The following is a 20,046-nucleotide window of genomic DNA, read 5'->3' on the forward strand; positions in this document are numbered from 1 at the left end:
ATAAACCTTTTCCCACAAAGTTTTTCACCTGTGCCAGTTCTTCAAATAGTCTGCAGTCAGGAGGCAGTGGAGCAGCAGTTCAGAATAACAAGCTCAGCACCAGGGACTGACCATGATCACAGTACAGTGACCTGTCCTGTTACCTGTTTTAATATATAGTTATTATATAATAAAGGATCTGTCCTTTCAATGTACCTGTAGCATATAAAAAAAATAGAAATGTTTACTTGCAGATTTTTGAGTTAAATTTTTTTTACATTCTGTCCTGTTTTTTTCATTTAATCTTCTTCTCTTTCAGTCCAAAATTGAATTATTTGTAAATCGACTGGATTCTGTAGAATCTGTTCTTCCATATGAATATGATGCGTAAGTACAAATATTTCTTTATTTTTTTTTTATAGTGGAACTAAAAGATTTGCAAAATATTATTACTGTTTTTATTATTGGCATTTATTAATAAAGTGGTAACATTTTCTGCAACCCTGTAGACACATCTGCAAATGTTTAGGGATGTTTTAAAGATGACTACCAAAAATCAAATTCAACGAATCTATTTATAGACCCTAAAGCAGAATAGTTGCATTTCATGGGGGAGGGTGGGGGTAGAAAAGGCGAGGCCCCTCTATAATAATTGACCTCCCTCGTGTGGTTTAGGAGGTTATGAGCCAGACTTTTATTTCTGAGCAACTTTGATCGCAGTATAAAAAAACATGCATGTCCTCTTTCTTAGGTTTGACTTTTGTAAGGATGAGAAAGAAAGGCGACCCACTGAAAATCTTGGACAAGTTCTTTTTGGAGAGAGAATTGAGTCATCACCATACAAGGTTACTATACCTGTTAGATGTGAATTGTAGACACAAATATCATCCTGATTCCCTATCTGTCTCTCTATCTGTATCTGTAAAACAATATATCTACTATTTATTTTTATTCAAGCAAATGTGAATTAACAAATTCAGCTTCCTAACAAGATGTTCTACCCACACGCTTTGTGAGAAAATATTTTTATTATAATAAGTCTGGTAATTTTTATAATATTTCTATTTACAGTTTACATTTAATAAGAATCAGACATGCAAGACAGTTTGTCACAAATTCTACCAACCCAAAGTTAATACTCACCTTCTGGAATTCATAAAGAAAGGAATACAGCTTAACTATCAGCATCACTGGTAACTTTTTTTTACATTTAATACTGTATCTGGGATTATAGAACAGAGGTGTTTAGTTCAAGTCCTTGTTTGATCTAAAATGTTGTCAAGGCACCTCATAGCTAATAATAAGGTTACAAATCTAAAAGAAGATTGTTCCAGGGGTATTTAGGGGGGTCCATGGTTATCTAGAACTATATCTATTAAATGCCTTTTTTAGCACCCCCACAACTGGCCATACTTGGTGCATGTGAAGATTCTCAGTTTAACAAACCTCAATTAATAGTCATACGCCAGAGCCTTTTTAAAGGAGAAGGAAAGGCTAAGTCACTTGGGGGTGCCAAAATGTTAGGCACCCTCAAGTGACTTTGATCGCTTACCTTGTACCCCAGGCTGGTGCCTCTTTTATGAGAAAATTGCACCAGCCCCGGGTACCTGCAGTGGGCGCTAGGGCTGGGCGATATACCGTTTAATACCGAATACCGGTGTTTTTTTTTAAAACTATATTCATTTTTCAGATACCGCAATACCGGGGTGTCAGGGTACTCACCCGTGAGGCCTGGTCTCGCGCGGCCCGTTGTCCGCGGGACGTTGCGCACGCGCGTCCAGGTGCGTGTGCGTCAAAGCCCACGTACATGTCAAAGCGTGCACGTCCGCGACTCGCTGACGGCGCCGGTTCTGCACATGCGTGGGGGGTATTTAAAGCTATCAAAGGCCTCCTCCTGTGCTATGTTGTCTGCACCCTTGCCTGGGAAACTAAGCCTGCCTGATTTACCTTACAACTTTCTGTTGCCGATCCTTTGCTTGCCTGACTCCGATTTTCAATACTGCAGTAATTATTCTCTAATTTATTAGGAAATGGGGTTAACACCTAATCATGCATGGAAAAAAAAAATACCGTCAAATACCGCAACACCGATATAATTTTGAAAAATACCGTGATATAAATTTTTGGTCATACCGCCCAGCTCTAGTGGGCGCTTCTTTCTTCCACGTTTCTTCTGCGGCAAAGTCCCTGGGCCGGTGCATGCGCATTAGAGTGAGAAGCCGACTTTCTTGTTAAAGTTCGCTTTTCACTCTAATGCGCAGCACGCCAATGCAGAAGAAGGAAGTGCTCGCTGTTACCCCGGGCTGGGGTGCAAGGTAAGAGATTTAAGTCACTTGGGGGTGTCTAACATTTTGGCACCCCCAAGTGACTTAGGCTTTCCTTCTCCTTTAAAGCCCGCAGATGTTAACCCTTCTCTGGAAGAGTGTAGACCCCTCCCAACCCACCAACTGTGGCTAGAGCAAATGCAGAAATATATAGACCACATTCAATATCTATACATAAAGAGAGCAACCCTGAGAAATTTGAGAAGGTATGTGGCTTATGGCCCTCATCCTAGCATCACAAGGTAACTATTGAAACTCACCAACTACACTATACCAATACTACCACAAATACCCAGTGAGTAAAAAATTAGCACACCTCTGTTTAACTTGAGTTTACTTTATACTATTTTCTTTTTATTGTTTGGTTACAATATATTGTGTTTATGTACAATGTGCAATCCTTAGGCGGCCACTTTACATTACAGAAATGAAGATGTGAACACTTAATTACATGTAGCACTATGGGGCACATTTATCAATGTACGATTGGGTCCAAATGGGAAAAATTCGTATTTTTTCTAATTTATAGAACTTTGCATATTTTCGTTAATTTTCGTGACTTTTTCGTGCCTTGCGTCAATTTTTGTGACAAAATCGTAGTTGTCGCAACAACTACGAAATTTTCCTTATTCATTCTAACTTCGGTATCGTGACTTTCCTTGGGCCAGGTTGGAGCTGCAGAGTGGCGTCCTATGGGAGGCTTCCAAAATCATGCATTGAAGGTTCAAAGTCAGAAAGGTTTTCGCCCCGTTTACGATCGTTCGGATACAAAAATTTCGTAACTTTCGGATCGTACCACAATATTTTCGTACAACCACAATACAAATTTTGGCACAGTTAACGCACATCCGTAATTATCGTATTTACTCCGAATTTGTGCCAATCGTACTTTTAATTATTGAAATTTTAACTTTGATAAATCTGCCCCTATGTGTAATAACTGATGTACATGCAATGTGTGCTGATCTTTTTAGCACACATTTTTTAAACAGTATATTTGACACCTGGTTTCATTGAGCCTTATTAACTAACAGGGTCAATTTAAAAAGTACAAAAAACTGCATAATATTGTTTTTATTAAAACACATTATGGAAAACATTTGCACTAATTAGTTTAGCCTCAGACTTAAACCACAGTGTCATGTTTTATGAATGGGGTGTAAAGTTCATCTCTGTCAGGGCAAGGAAGGTCTCTACTAATAACCTGCATCCAAGCCCAGGGCCTCCATTAGCGTCCTCTGTCTTCTTACAAATTATCTTGCATCAAATGAATAGTGTAGAAACACTTAGGGGCACATTCATTAAAGTACGAATCTGAATCACAAAATCTAATAATTTCTGATGATTTCAAAAGTCATGAAAATTGCTTTCGTTTGAATACAAAGATTTCATACTTACAATCCGAAAGTTCCGAAATTTTCGTATTGAAACTATCATTTACGATTGGTAATCCGAAAGTCACGGAATTACCGTGTCTGAACGATCGTAAACAGTGGAAAAACCTTTCTGACTTTGAACCTTCAGTGCATGATTTAGGACTGGTATCTGCAGCTCCAACCTGGTCCAAGGAAAGTCACGATACTGAAGCTTGAAGGAATTTTTGTAGGAAGGAAACACAAATATGATTTTGTCTCGCAAATTGTCGCAAAGTATGAAACAGTTGTGCATATTAACGAAAATATCGTAGAAAATACATAAAAGTTGTAAACTTTAGAAAAAATTTGAATTTTTTGTAATCAGACCTGTCGTACATTAATGAATGTGCCCCTTAAACCATGGTTATAACTTTGCCATAGTTCCAGGAATATTTAACACTACAAATAGGCATCCTTAATACAATTTTATATTTTTCTGATTTAATTTTGTAGCAAAAGCAATTCAGCTATTCTTTAGAACGTACCTATTTTTTCTATGTGGGTTTTTGCAGGATAATTGACAATATGCCAGTAACGTGGTGTTATGATGTAGAGGAAGGACAGAAATTCTGCAGTCCTGGATTCCCTATAGGTTGTGCTGTTGCTCCAGATGGAAGAGTAAAAGATGCTTGTATTATCAATGTACGTGGGTAATTTATAGACCCTTTTCAATTCAGTTATTAATCATAAAATATATAAAAACTGGTGTTTGGTCCTTTTGCTTTGCATTGGTCAATAACTGGGCATGTCTGAGTGTATTTGCTTTTATTCTGGGCACTTTTAAAGCCACATTTTACCATGATCTGTTAAAAAAAAGGGGGGGGGAAAAATATATGTTTGACTTGTGTGACCCAGGAAATTGAAAGCCTAGCTGTCTGCATACGACTGTTCCATAAATGGTGCCTTTATAGCACATAGTATCTTAACTACTGTTAAATAAATGCATTTGTTCTTGATCTATCTTATGAAATATTCACTTATATTATATATATTTAGATGTTGGTGTGATCTTAACTATCACACTGGTGTATAAGGCAACTCAGAAATATTTTTACTGTTTTTTAGTCTGAATTTAACAAAAAAGACACTTTCTACCTCTTCAATCATGTTGATATTACCATCACTTATCATAGTGGAAATGGAGAAAACTGGGATGGTGCTCGTCTTGTTGCTGCACGTCTTGTTCCAAAAAGGTAATTTTCACACTTTCCTACAAATAACATTTTGCAAATGATAACTAAATTAATAAACAATTGAACTAAATAATAACTTATTTTATAAATGAAGTCTGTTGTATTAATTTTTTAATATTAAATCATCCGTATGTTTGTTTCTACTGATCTCGTTGATAGTCAGGCAAGTTATTCCTGTTCTCCCACATTGTCTGTCCTATGCGGCAAAGCAATAACAGTAATTTTATGTGCTTGTATGACATATATACACTGCTCAAAAAAATAAAGGGAACACAGAAATAAGACATCCTAGATCTGAATGAATTAAATATTCTTATTAAATACTTCATTTTTTACATAGTTGAATGTGCTGACAACAAAATCACACAAAAATTATCAATGGAAATCAAATTTATCAACCCATGGAGGTCTGGATTTGGAGTCACACTCAAAATTAGATCACAAGTCAAAATGAGTCTCAGTAGTGTGTATGACCTCCCTACAGCGCCTGGGCATTCTCCTGATGAGGTGGCAGATGGTCTCCTGAGGGATCTTCTCCCAGACCTGGACTAAAGCAATCCACCAACTCCTGAACAGTCTGTGGTGCAATGTGGCGTTGGTGGATGGAGCGAGACATGATGTCCCAGATGTGCTCATTTGGATTCAGGTCTGGGGAACGGGCGGCCCAGTCCATAGCATGAATGCCTTTGTCTTGCAGGAACTGCTGACACACTCCAACCAAATGAGGTCTAGCATTGTCTTGCATTAGGAGGAACCCAGGGCCAACCGCACCAGCATATGGTCTCACAAGGGGTCTGAGGATCTCATCTCGGTACCTAATGGCAGTCAGGCTATCTCTGGCGAGCACATGGAGGGCTGTGCGGCCCCCCAAAGAAATGCCACCCCACACCATTACTGACCCACTGCCAAACCGGTCATGCTGGAGGATTTTGCAGGCAGCAGAACGTTTCTCCACGGCGTCTCCAGACTCTGTCACGTCTGTCACATGTGCTCAGTGTGAAACTGCTTTCATCTGTGAAGAGCACAGGGCGCTAATGGCGAATTTGCCAATCATGTTGTTCTCTGGCAAATGCCAAACATCCTGCACGTAAGCACAACCCCCACCTGTGGACGTCGGGTCCTCATACCACCCTCATGGAGTCTGTTTCTGACTGTTTGAGCAGACACATGCACATTTGTGGCCCGCTGGAGGTCATTTTGCAGGGCTCTGGCAGTGCTCCTCCTGTTCCTCCTTGCACAAAAGCGGAGGTAGTGGTCCTGTTGCTGGGTTGTTGCGCTCCTATGGCTTCCTCCACGTCTCCTGATGTACTGGCCTGTCTCCTGGTAGCGCCTCCATGCTCTGGACACTAAGCTGACAGACACAGCAAACCTTGCCACAGCTCGCATTCATGTGCCATCCTGGATGAGATGCACTACCTGAGCCATTTGTGTGGGTTGTAGACTCCATCTCATGCTACCACTAGAGTGGAAAGCACCACCAGCATTCAAAAGTGACCAAAACATCAGCCAGAAAGCATAGGAACTGAGAAGTGGTCTGTGGTCACCACCTGCAGAACCACTCCTTTATTGGGGATGTCTTGCTAATTGCCTATAATCTCCACTTGTTTATTTCATTTGCACAACAGCATGTGAAATAGATTGTCACTCAGTGTTGCTACCTAAGTGGATATATTTATATTCCAAATTAAACAAAGCTTACAACAAAAGGGAAATTTGTCTTTAGATTCAGTTGATCTTTATTTTTTTATTATATAGTTTAAAATAATTATTATTATTGTGCCTCTTTCTGGCCTATAGCTGAAAATGCTATCTTCACAAAAATGCAGTTAAATGAAGGCAGCAATCCCTGCAGCTTCTGGACACACCAGAGGTCCAGTTTGGAGCCCTGACTGAATTAAAATGGCAATATATGTGTGTTCAAAACAAATTATGTTTCAAATGTTTTTGGGGAGTTTTTTGAGCACACTTGTAATTATGCTGCTGTTACCTAAAGTTCTAAAGAAAAGTATATTACCAGCATATATTTATGGTTGCACACTAATAAGTTTCAGCAACTGGAAAATGAACTTTTAATAGTTAAATTGCCTTTCAAATCCATGTGCCTGTCCGAACCGAATCCCTAAAACCACGTGACTTTTTGTCACATAAATGGGGAAGTTTAACGTGGTTCCCTTTACCCCTTCTGTAGCCTTATTTGCATGTGCAAATTAGGATTCGGTTTGGTATTCAGCCAAATCTTTCACTGAGGATTGGGGGTTTGGCCAAATCCCAAAATAGGGGATCATTTTGATAAAGAGCATTTTCATCTATGTCTTATGAATTGATGATTTTGTTTGCTGTTAATGACGGTCCTCAACCTGTAAAAAGGTTTTAGCTCATTTGATTCAATCAAATTAGCCAGATATCGCCCACCTTTAGGTGGGCATATAGGGAGCAGATCCACTCATTTGGCGACCTCACCAAACAAGTGGATTTTACCATGTATTGCCACTTTTAGTCCTTTATAAGTAGGGAAAGACATGTGCACTTACTTTATCTATTAATTAAATGTAGGTTTTGTGTGGGTCATGGCACTATATTGAATATGACAATATTCATTTTTCAGTATTGTCAGTCTTAATTGACAATAGACAGTTTTAGTATGATGGATCTTTTATCCTTTTTTAAAAAAAAACCTTTGTGGGGACCAATTTCTTTTGCATTTAAATATAGTATATTGTTACAATGCTATAGTTACAATGTGTAGTTTGCTCCAGAAGCACTACTTTATAGTAGTTTTATACTACTTTATAGTTGTTTTTATATTAGCCATCAAGAAATGCAGATGTTTGCGTAACAGATAAGCTGTATAGAATACAATGGTTTTACAGTGGCACACATGGTGTTTTGTCTCCCCTGCAAAATTGTCTCTTTTGTGTAGTTGACAAACCAGCGTCCAATTCAGTTCAGCCATGTAACTGAGCAAAAATGCAGAAGAAAGTTATTGGTTTGACTGTAGTTTTTGCCATTTTGATATGTATGTATGTATGATAAAACACCCTATGTGCCATTGTGCTTATGTGCCATTGTCCTTACACAAGATAAACAGAGGTCTAATACTGTTCATGGCTTGTCACAGAACTAGAATGAAAACCTTTCTCAAATAAAGTAGGACGTTTGTGGCCATTAATTGACTTTGTAGGTACTGGATGAACGGATACAAACTGGTCCATTTTTTTTTTTTTTTTTTTTTTTAATTTTCAGAACATTTTATATGTGTACTAAGTGTTTGTGTTATTTCTTCACTAGCTATAAACACCCTAGTAGAAATAATTTAAACTGCGAGGCTCACCCAATGGAAATCCCTCAAGAACTCTCTAGTGAACTGGAAGTAATCTATTCATATTCAGTAACGTTTCGAGTAAGTTATTTTATTTTCACTAATTACTTAGCTGAGCAAGAGGCTAAGGGGCAGATTTACTAATCCACGAATTCAAATCATGAATGGGAAAAATTCAGATTGGAAAACGAAAATTTCTGAAGATCGCAAATATCCCGAAAATGCTTACGAAAAAATCGTATTACTCACGATAATATCGTATTGGCGATCCGAAAGTCACTAAATTTTCGTACTGACCATTGTAAACAGCGGCAGAGCCTTTCTGAATTTTTTTGCGCGGCCACGCGAAAAAAGCAGCAAGAATACGCTCGAAGCGTTCGTATCTTAGTGAATCTCCCCCTATATGTCAGTATTGGATGACTTGGCTGTTGATTGTTTTGATTGTTTAGAATATGAAACTATGAACTTCTAGAGGCTTGAAAAAACTATACTTACAAGTACTAAGCCTAAAAGCTAGAACCATATCACACATGGCATTTTATGCTATGTTATTATGAAATTGAAAAAACACCTTTGGAAAACACTATTATTTACGTGCATGTATGGGCCAGGTGTATTTCTAAATTCACATTATTCTTTCCACTTTCTAAAAAACCTTTGCACCAATTCATGTTTCCCACCAACCACGACAATATTATATCACAAAATAGCTTGCATTATAACAAAATGTGCAATAACAACAAATCATTTGTAGCAATGTATAATTAAGCACTGTATGTTTATGTCAGTAGTAACTTTGCACCAAACAGCTTACAATGAATACAGGGTCCTGAGCATATTAAATAGTGATAGTGCTAAAATATCATAATATTGGCACCTAGTGACATGGAACAAAATACATGTGTAATTTCGGAGGCCACAGGTTTATTTGGCTTTCTTACTCCATGATGGAAATTCTCAATAACACCACGTCACATATTCCTAGTGACACACTTTTTTAATGCAGGTGGAGAAAAGGGACAATCTATTGGTTCTGTTTCCTGTTCTGTCTGCACTAACACTGGCAAAGCATCTATGTTTTAACTACTCTAACTGTAGGTGTTTAATCTTTCATCGAGCTACAATCCCCTTGATCTCACGGGAGTGAAGTCTAATTATATAATCTGTAGTTCTGCAGGCCCACTGGATGATGTACTGTATAAGTTAAAGCTTGATTTACAAGTTGAAGTTCACCCCTGTCTACCACTGGTCTATCCTATGGACTGCAAGTCCTTTAGAAATAGACCAAAATTGATCTTGTGTGATTGGCTCACTACTGATCCTACCTACTGTTTCCAGCTCCAGAGTTGCATACTGCAGTGTCTGCTCTTTGCTAGAGTGACATTCGGGGTGGTAATAAATATCAAAGGTTGCCCATGTAATGTTACTCTAAATGCTTATCCACATATGCTCAGATATGTTTATTTTCATTTCTGTAGGAAAATAATACAATTAAATGGGCATCACGTTGGGATTATATTCTCGAATCTATGCCACACACTAACATACAGTGGTTCAGGTAAGATGGTGCTTAAATTTTAAACATATTAGGAAAAAAAAAAGTTTACTTCTTATGCCTGTCTTTAAAATTACTCTACACAAACCACAGAATAGCATACCTTAGTACCTGCATTCAGTTTGATCTGGATTCTGAATTAAAGGTTGAAATCTCTATTAACACAGACGCCAAAATATTGGCCAAGATCCTGGCGGTGAGGCTTCAACAGGTGGTCCCTTGTACACCCTGACCAACTGGGCTTTATGCCTGGAAGATCCGCTGACATTAATTTAAAAAGACTTTTTACCAATCTACAAATCTCCCACCCAGTGACAGGTACCAGAGTTGTGGCCTCTTTAGATTCTGCCAAAGCCTTTGATTCAATTGAGTGGGGATACTTGTGGAAGGTCTTGTCCGACTTTGGGTATGGCCAGTCATTTTTAAAGTGGATTAAGCTACTATATCAATATCCCACAGCAAGAGTTTGAGTGAATGGGATTACTTCCTCATTTTCCCTTGAAAGAGGGACACGTCAAGGCTGCCCACTCTCGCCAATATTATTTTCCCTGGCGATAGAGCCTCTAGCAATAATAATTAGGAACTCCCCGGACATCAAGGGCCTCACATATGGTAATATCAAAGAAAAAATATCCCTATATGCAGATGATCTACTGATTTATCTAGCAGACCCCAGGGATTCTCTGACCTCTCTGCTGCAACAAGTGGACAACTTTGGTTATTATTCCGGTCAGCGAATTAACTGGGATAAATCAATTCTCTGCCCTATAGACCCCCTCCAACCACAGCCTGTAAAATCCAATATACCTTTAAAGTTGGTCAATCAATTTAAATACTTAGGAATCTGGATAACCACAGAACCTACTAAATATGTGACTCTTAACTTGGACCCTCTACTCTCAGATCTTAAAACTCGACTGACGCAATGGTTCAAGTTACCCCTCTCATTTTGGAGCCGCATAAACATAATTAAGATATTATACCTTCCCAAATTTTTATATATACTGCACAATGCCCCAATCTTCATTCCTAAAACTTTTTTCAACAAACTTAATAAATTATACTACCATTTATTTGGAACTATCGGCCCCCCAGAATGGCCTGGGCAGAACTCTGCACCCCCCTTGCAGAGGGAGGCCTAGCTCTCCCCCACTTTTACTACTATTTCCTAGCCTCGCAGATTCACTACTTGCACTGGCGTTTCATCCATGACCCCTACAACCCAAATATGCAACTACAAGCAACAATACTCACCTCCCTGGAAGGATTGTGTAATTTTCCATATCGTCACCTTACAGACACAGTTCCAGTCCCAACAACCCTTACTACCCCACACAAAGCATGCACCATTGCGCTCACACTACTTAAGCACCCCCCACCTTTACTCACAACTTGGCTCCCGCTCTTGGGTAACCAACATTTACCACAATTGAGAACACTACAGAATTTCATATTTTGGCCTCGCCATAACATTAAATGTTTGGGGGATATCATGGAGAACTCCGCCTTTCCAACATATACTCAAATCCAAGAGAAAGCTCAACAACCTACATTTCCCTTCTATAAATATTTGCAGTTACAATCAGTGTTTAGGGGCCAATTTACCACTTTTGCTCCTCAGCTCATTTCTTTAACTATAGAGATGACCCCCCATTCTCGTAACCCAACAAAGTTTACCTCAAGTTTATATCAGAATCTACTGTCAACAGGCCCCTAAACCTTCCACCCCGCACAAGACTGGTGGACTTCCCATATACCAGAGCTCACCCAAGATGATTGGGAAGATGCAACTGACACCATGTAACTGTCTTATCTCCACCAAAGACAGATAAATACCGAAACCTGTCTAGTAGGAGTCTTAGATAGTATAATTGCTTAAAATATCTCCTGGCTACACTACAGAATACTGTTGTTTTACGCAAAGAAAACAGTTGCAATGCACTGGATGGGCCCTATCTTGCCCACCATTACAGCCTGGAAGAATTTGGTGAACACTGTCACTCCCTTGTACAAACTTACATATGAGACCAGGGGCACACCTGACAAATTTGATTGAGTTTGGGTCCCTGGTGTGACTTAGAGGGTAACTGAGCAGATCCACACCCATATGCATCTCCTGACTCCCAGAGCTCCCCATTTCTTTTGACACACACTGACTGCACTGGAACTGCTGCCGGACCTATGCCCTGTAAAGTTATACCTATCTTTCAAAGCCTGTAATATACTCTGGAGACGATGTATATGGCAATGGTATAATTTAACCTGGAAAAATACTATGTTTTATTCTTTTGTATTGTCAGTTGTGTTGCTTTATGTTTTTACGATAATCAATAAAATACACCTTTCAAAAAAAAGAAAAAAAAAAAGGTTGAAATCTCTAGCTCCTTTTCTCTACTTTCTGGTACAGAGTGAAGCCATACTCTCTCTTCCTGCTGAGCTGTCCCTATCTCTTTGATTACAGGGTAGTCAAAAAGGAGAGTCTTCTGGGCATGCCTTTTTTGTGTGTTTTCAGTGAGTCATGCTGTCATGAATGAGCACATAAAAAAAGCTGCTGGTGCACACTGGCTCCTGCATCTCTGTGTCAGACATGCCCAGAAGGCTCTGCTCTTCAACTATCCTGTAGTTGAAAAGATAAGGAAAGCCCAGCAGGATGAGGGAGCGGGGCTTCACGCTTTACCAGGAAGTAGAGGAAAGATGCTGGAGATTTCAAATTATAATTCAGAAACCAGATAAGACTGAATGCAGGGACCTATGGTATGTTATTCTGAGGGCTGTGTAGAGTAATTTTAAAGATAGAAAAGTTACTTCTTTTTTAAACTTGTTTATAAATCAAAATGTCTATTATACAGCTTTATCCTGTGTCAGTTTGTAGCAAATAGGGTTTCTTCCCAAATGTCACCTTAATTAACCTTAAAGCTGAGCCTCTTCTGTCCCCCTACCCCACCACACACACACTGCTTGTGGGGCACTGGTTTATGTGAATGCTGTTGTGCCTTCAACGAAATTACCAAGTTTCACAGCTTTATGTACATATGACAAATATAATTTTCTCTGTACGGACCTCTAAATGCAGTGACACCCAATTATTTTTTGTTGTTGCAGTATCATGAATTCCCTTGTCATTGTTCTCTTTCTGTCTGGCATGGTGGCTATGATCATGCTAAGAACCCTGCACAAGGATATTGCCAGATACAACCAAATTGATTCTTCTGTAAGTAAGAATAACACAAAACACTGTTCAAGTGAATCTGTAGTGGTGCTTTCTGTTTCCACCACGTTCTTACACTTACAAGTATGCCCTATAGACTTTAACCATCTTTTATCACTTAGGCCATTAATCTTGTTCAACATTGAGTTTGTTTAGGTACTATTTGCTACATTGTTGTTTACATTAATTCTGTATACAAGTATATCGAATTATATGATTGTTTTCTAATAAATTACACAGGAGGATGCCCAGGAGGAATTTGGCTGGAAACTGGTGCATGGAGATATATTTAGACCACCCAAAAAGGGAATGTTACTGTCTGTTTTCCTTGGACAAGGGACCCAGATTTTCATTATGACCTTTATTACATTATGTAAGTAATAGTGTCTTCCTAAACTTAATATGTCTGCGTACATAATGTTTTTCTTAAAGGGGGTTTGGTCTTTTTACTTTCAGAAAGCATTTTACAATCAATATGGGACTGATATTGTTTTAGGTAGTAAAATAGCTGCAGAAGCACTCATGAAGAAACTGGGTGTTAAAGAAATTATGCTTTGTAAGGCTAACTGAAACAAAGGACACTGCATTCTGCAATGAAATTGTCTATATGTAATACAAGATATATTGGGCCTGATTCACTAAAGGGCGATAAAAATTATCGCACGCTTTTTTGCGTTAAAAAACGCAAAATAATTTGCGCACGATTCACCATAGTATTATCGCGTGCGAAAAATCGCCATTTTCGCATGGGTTATTTCTCGCACTAGTTTTACCGCATGCGTTCATTTCCGCGCTGAAAAGAATACTATCGCATGATTCACTATAACTTTTGCGCGCTAAATATCGCATTCGGCTATGCGAAAATTAACACCTACTACAGGCAGGCGAAAAATTATACAAAAGTACAGTAAATGATTTTTTGCAATAAAATATGGACTTACAGTGCTATTTATTCAAGTATGTGTTTCCCCTAGAGTGACGCAGCCGCCAGTTTGCAGCGAAATGTTCATTTTTAATACAGTAATTTTCTGCAAGTATTGGCGTGTATGGCTAACATGGCGTGCGTTCATTTGCGCGACTATTTATATTTGGCTACAAGTGATGAAATGCTTTGCCAGACATGGATTCGCAGCAAATTTTTGGACGTGCGTTGAATTTTTTCGCGGCGGATTTTTTCATGCGTTTCGCAAAACAATCCGCCAATGGCAAAACGCATGAAAAAATTTGCCACGCAAAAATTCACCACACATACAAAAATTGATACAAGCGTCAAAAAATAATAGTCACAGCAACAATTTTTTTGCCCGCACAACATTTTTGCCGTTTCGTGGATCTTTCGAAAGATTTGCTAATTTTTCACTAAAGATAACCAGAACACATTTGCTCATCACTAGTGGCTACTATTTATAAGCATCTACTATTTATATGATACCATTTATATGCTACCATTTATATGCGGCGACAATTGTTATACACTTATTTCTAAGCTACCATTCATATGCGGCGACTATTCGCGGGCGTAATTTAGCACATGTACCAGCAAATACCGCATTGAAATAGTCTTCGCGAGTTAAATAACGCATGCAATATCGCGCGTAAAAAAACGCTAGTATGCTTATAGTGAATCGTGCGAAAAATCGCCAAAATTAAGATGCGGTAAAAATTTTAGCGCACAATAAAAATAGCGCACGTTTTATCGCCCTTTAGTGAATCAGGCCCATTGTGTCTGAAACCACAGAATCGCACAGAAGTTGCAAGGAAAAGTCACTCCCAGAAAAGTTGTAAAAAACAATTGTTGCTATGGAAATCCTGGCTTTTTCCCATAGACTGCATTATAAGCAAATAATTCTAATTTTAAAAAATAATTTCCTTTTTCTCTGTAATAATAAAACAGTACCTTGTACTTGATCCCAACGAAGATATAATTAATCCTTATTGGAGGCAAAACAATCCTATTGGTTTTATTCAATATTGAAATGATTTTTAGTAGACTTAGGGGCACATTTACTAACCCACGAACGGGTCGAAATGAGTCCGATTGCGGTTTTTTTGTAATGATCGGTATTTTGCGATTTTTTCGTATTTTTTGCGATTTTTTCGGCTTCTTTACGAATTTTTCGTTACCAATACGATTTTTGCGTAAAAACGCGAGTTTTTCGTAGCCATTACGAAAGTTGCGTAAAATCTGGCGATTTTTCGTAGCGTTAAAACTTGCGCAAAAAGTTTCGCTTTTTTCGTAGCGTTAAAACTTACGCGAAACTTTGCACCTTTTAAGTTTTAACGCTACGAAAAAGGCGCAACTTTTCGCGTAAGTTTTAACGCTACGAAAAAAGCGCAACTTTTTACGCAACTTTCGTAATGGCTTCGAAAAACTCGCGTTTTTACGCAAAAATCGTATTGGTAACGAAAAATTCGTAAAGAAGCCGAAAAAATCGCAACAAATACGAAAAAGTCGCAAAATGTTCGTTTTCAAGTCGGAACTTTTCCAATTCGGGTCGGATTCGTGGGTTAGTAAATCAGCCCCTTAAGGTATGGAGATCCAAATTACGGAAGATCCCTTATCGGGAAAACCCCAGGTCCCGAGCATTCTGGATAACAGGTCCCATACCTGTATATTGCTGGTGACTGATTTCCTTGTCTGTTGTAATCCATAAGGTTATTATGTTTGACCAAGCTGTTACAGACTATTTAAGTAAAGCTTAGGTAAAATCATGGCTATGCTAATAATATTTGTTAATGACACTTAATGCCTATTTAAGATGTATTGGCATTAAAACATATTCTGGCTCAAGTTTACCAATCTGGCTCAATTCAAACGACCACGTGCAGGCCTTTTTTTTTTACACAGGGGAATATCTCTACTGTCATAGCTTTCTTTTAGGCCTCTGTATTGGCTGGGGTTAAACTTAGCCACACTAAGACAATAACAGGCCAAAAATTGTTTGCAAGCTAGGCCTGTGACATAACAAGTTTTCCCTCCAACTGATACAACTTGTTATGTCACAAGGCCACTCTACAACGACAACAGTATGTCATGCAGGTTTGAACATCTAACATCCACCTGCTTTTTTTATGGTATGATCCAGCCACTGGACTGGATATATTTTATATATTTTATACACAAACAAAAAGTATTTTAATAAAATAACTTCTCATCTGTGTGGTGGTGTATATATAGACTACATATATATGATAAACTATTTAAACATAATCAGCACAATATAATCAGTATGTAATATGAATTGTCATACTGTGACTGCTTGTTTGACCATATTCAGCATAGAATTACATCTACTGTAATTTAATTGCACGTTATTTGCACTGTCACTTTTACATTTCTTAAAAGAAAATAATCTCTGTTTTTATCTCTGAAGTTCTTGCCTGTCTAGGTTTTTTGTCACCTGCTAACAGAGGAGCTCTAATGACCTGTTCTGTTGTGTTATGGGTTTTACTGGGAACTCCTGCTGGATATGTTTCTGCCAGGTTGTACAAAAGTAAGTAATCTGTTCTTGAAATATTTAAAGAATGTTTTCATGCTTTATTAAAGGTTGTGTTACACAAAGCTGTGTAGATTATAGTGGTTTTCATAGCTGACAAACATTAATAGACTGATAGAGAGAAGACTTATGCACAATTGCTATATATTATGTAGCCTGTTTAAAGATGGTTGATCAGGAGCTCAGCCGCAGACACCGGAAATAAAGATCAAGAGATACATTTTATTGGCTAATATAGTGGATTATAAAATACAAGCAACATGGTGGTGGCACGCTCTGTTTGTCTGGTCAGTCTCCATAATTAATTATAGGTATGGGGCCTGTTATTTAGAATGCCTGGCACTTGGGATTTTCTGGATAAGGGGACTTTCTGTAATTTTGATTTTGGTACTTTACATCTGCAAGTCATTTAAACAATACATAAATCCAATAGGATTGTTTTGGCTTCAATAAGGATTCATTTTATCTGTTTTATTATTACAGAGAAATCCTTTTTAATTATTGTAATTATTTCATTAAATAGTTTATGGGAGATGGCCTTCCTATAATTTGTAGCTTTCTGGATAATTTTAACATATCCCATACCTGTAGAAATAGCCTTTTCAACCACAAGTAATTTAAAGAAGATCACAAAGGGGTGCTATACAAAAGTAATATGTGCACACAGGGCATAAAAAGTGCAAGACACTTGGTAAAGGTTCATTTAGCAGTCCATATAAAGCAGTCAGAGTCTGGATGTAACACAGATTCAAATAAGTGTGTTATGTCCTGGGCACAGCCACCTCGGTGTAGCAGGTCAAACTACCAGTTTCTAGAAATCGACAAAAAAAGACAGCGCATTTCCCACAGCATGATATTCGCACTCCCCTAACATAAGACTGTGCACAGTTACTTTTCCTCTGTAGTGTACATTCTACTGAAGCTCTTGGCACTTAAGGTGCCCATATACAGGCCGATTCTAGCTGCTGATATCAGTCCTTTTATACACCCACCTGTAGGTGGTTATCGGGAGTAGCGTGTATGGCCACCTGTAGTATTGTATATACTTCCGATTATAATGTATCGCATGGATGCGCACTTAAGGTATTAGTGCTTGATGTCACTTCCCTTGGCGTCCATGAATAAAGTTTAAATAACATCACTTAATTCATTTTTATTATTCTGCTGATGAAGTCAGATTAAATGTATTGGGCTGCATTGTTTGATGAGCTGATTTGGCTTTTACTTTTGTAAGTGCATTCATTTTAATAATACATACAGTAATTTATCTTATGTTATGGGAACACACCCTCTGGCTTATTGTCCACAAAAAGCGATTATCATTTTTAATCAATCTGACAATACCTTGGCAAACACTTATTGACTATTTCATCACATGAATTCTATATTGATATAGCTTTCTAAGAACATGACTCCCATAACTGGCATTAATGATATCAAGTAATAGTATTTACCTTTTAAATTAGTTTGATTAGGTTTTTTTTGTTTTAAATGCCACAATTGCACAGGATCCAGTCACATCAGTCATAATGGCTGACCTAGGAAATTAGGCTATTCCTGGAGACTAGTATATTTCTGATATTGATCTGTAATTCCACTTGCAGCATTTGGTGGGGAGAAATGGAAAACAAATGTCTTGATGACAGCACTGCTATGTCCTGGGTAGGTATTCTGCTTTATTTCACATTTTATGTGTTTAACCTATTTCACTCATTAGTTACAAAGTCAATCATGTTCTTCCTTAACCTAAAAATGTTCTTCCCTGCTGCAAACATAGTTCTTATGCACCCCTATACCCTACAAAAAGATTTTGCTATAGGCAATCCAGAATTTTATCAAGGCTCTTGATATACAGCAACTTCCATGTATTCACCCTTTGATTGCTCCACATTTTGTTGAGTAACAACTAGGGATGCACCGAACCCACTTTTTTGGGTTCGGCCAAACCTCCGAACCCACAGAACAGGATTCGGCCCCGAATCCGAATTAGCATATGCTGATTAGGATTGGAAGGGGTTAAAAATTGGCACACGCCAGAAAAAATTTTTTCACTGCCCATTTAACCCTTTCCGAATTCTAATTAGCATATGCTAATTTATGCTAATTATGGTTCCGATTTAGTTCGGCCGGGACCACAGATCTGGCCGAAACCGAATCCTTAAAGAAAATGCTGGGATTTGGCGGAATCCCGAACCGAATCCGGGATTCGGTGTATCCCTAGTAACAACCTGTAATTATATATTTTACTGGGATTTTATGTCCCTGATCTACACAAAATTGTCAGCAATGTTAAAGATCTGCAACCTGCATAGTATCGGATGTGGACTGCTTTTTTCATGGCTGGTAGGTGTTCATCTTTGTGCAGCACTGATTAGCATGGGGCATCTATAAGCCAGACAGTGGCAGAAAGAAAACCACAAAAAAATTCAAAGCAAAGCTTCTGTAGAGTAAGCCAAAAGGCATGTTGGAGACACTGCAAATGTAAATAAAATGTATTCTTGTCTCACGAAACATTTTGGTCTTAGTGCAAAAAGCACTGTGTGTTGGAAAACCAACATTGCTCATCAGTCTTAGAACACCATTGAATAATACAAATCCAAATGAAATCTGTTGTAACACCAGTTTGTAAAACAGAACATGTGGAAAAATCAAGGTAAATACCCCAAAGTTAATTAATAATAAAGCCTTTTCACTAGTTAAAAATTGTGATTTCCCTTTTTTATGATTTTTTTTCTATAAATTTTTCCAGTGAGTGAAAGAATTTAAAAAAATGATTAACTAGTGAACTAATCACAACAAGCAAAGAGGATAATGCAGTAAATTATAGTGTTTAATTTCATTATTCAGACTATTCATTATTCAGTACTGGTGGTCAGGGAATACTTAACTGAGAGAACATTTTTCTGTCCTTGAAAATGCACTAGTCTGTTGTTTAGTGAAGGCATTGCTATACATTTATTTATAAATATGTGAGCATCTTTCAGACTACACGATTATTCTAAACTTTGCTGTTTTATGTTTTCTCTCTTTCTAATTATAGGATTATATTTGCTGATTTCTTTGTCATGAATATAATTTTGTGGGAGAAAGGCTCATCAGCAGCAATTCCTTTTGGCACATTAGTTGCTATCTTAGCTATGTGGTTTGGTATTTCTGTGCCTTTAACATTTCTTGGTGCTTACTTCGGATTCAAAGAAAGAGTATGTATTTTAACATTATTATGTATGTATGTATTGAAACATATTGGTAAATAACTGTAAGGGTAGGTCAACTCCACCATAAAATGTGTAGAATATACCTATTTCATGTCGGTTGTAGAAACATGCACCTTCTGCCTTCTTTGGCTTCATCTAAAAATCTTTCCACTGATGCATGTAAAGAGTTGAGCAGTTGCCACAAATGGTAAGTAATTTATAATAGTCTGTGGGATGGGGCAGTTAGTTTGTTTCTGACAGGTATCGGGTGCATGATATTTTTGCCTGCTCTAGATATCTGCTTTTGCCACATTGTATTATTGCACTGGTCTATGCTGGTTAAAGGCAAAGGAAAGATTGAA

General features: G+C 38.0%; 1 protein-coding gene across 1 annotated transcript in view; it reads left to right on the forward strand.

The window, feature by feature from the left end:
• Positions 1 to 20,046, forward strand: part of LOC100489507 (transmembrane 9 superfamily member 2) — a 37,291-nt gene that overhangs the window by 7,155 nt on the left and 10,090 nt on the right. Inside the window, exons 2-13 of the mRNA XM_002932627.5 lie at positions 299 to 366; positions 731 to 824; positions 1,051 to 1,172; positions 4,231 to 4,360; positions 4,784 to 4,911; positions 8,200 to 8,311; positions 9,709 to 9,788; positions 12,888 to 12,996; positions 13,234 to 13,366; positions 16,368 to 16,487; positions 18,095 to 18,152; positions 19,531 to 19,690. Coding sequence (XP_002932673.2) covers positions 299 to 366; positions 731 to 824; positions 1,051 to 1,172; positions 4,231 to 4,360; positions 4,784 to 4,911; positions 8,200 to 8,311; positions 9,709 to 9,788; positions 12,888 to 12,996; positions 13,234 to 13,366; positions 16,368 to 16,487; positions 18,095 to 18,152; positions 19,531 to 19,690 — 1,314 coding nt within the window. The remainder of the gene's footprint in view (positions 1 to 298; positions 367 to 730; positions 825 to 1,050; positions 1,173 to 4,230; positions 4,361 to 4,783; positions 4,912 to 8,199; positions 8,312 to 9,708; positions 9,789 to 12,887; positions 12,997 to 13,233; positions 13,367 to 16,367; positions 16,488 to 18,094; positions 18,153 to 19,530; positions 19,691 to 20,046) is intronic.

The sequence above is a fragment of the Xenopus tropicalis genome, chromosome 8 (genome assembly GCF_000004195.4).
Source record: "Xenopus tropicalis strain Nigerian chromosome 8, UCB_Xtro_10.0, whole genome shotgun sequence".
Lineage (NCBI taxonomy): Eukaryota > Metazoa > Chordata > Amphibia > Anura > Pipidae > Xenopus > Xenopus tropicalis.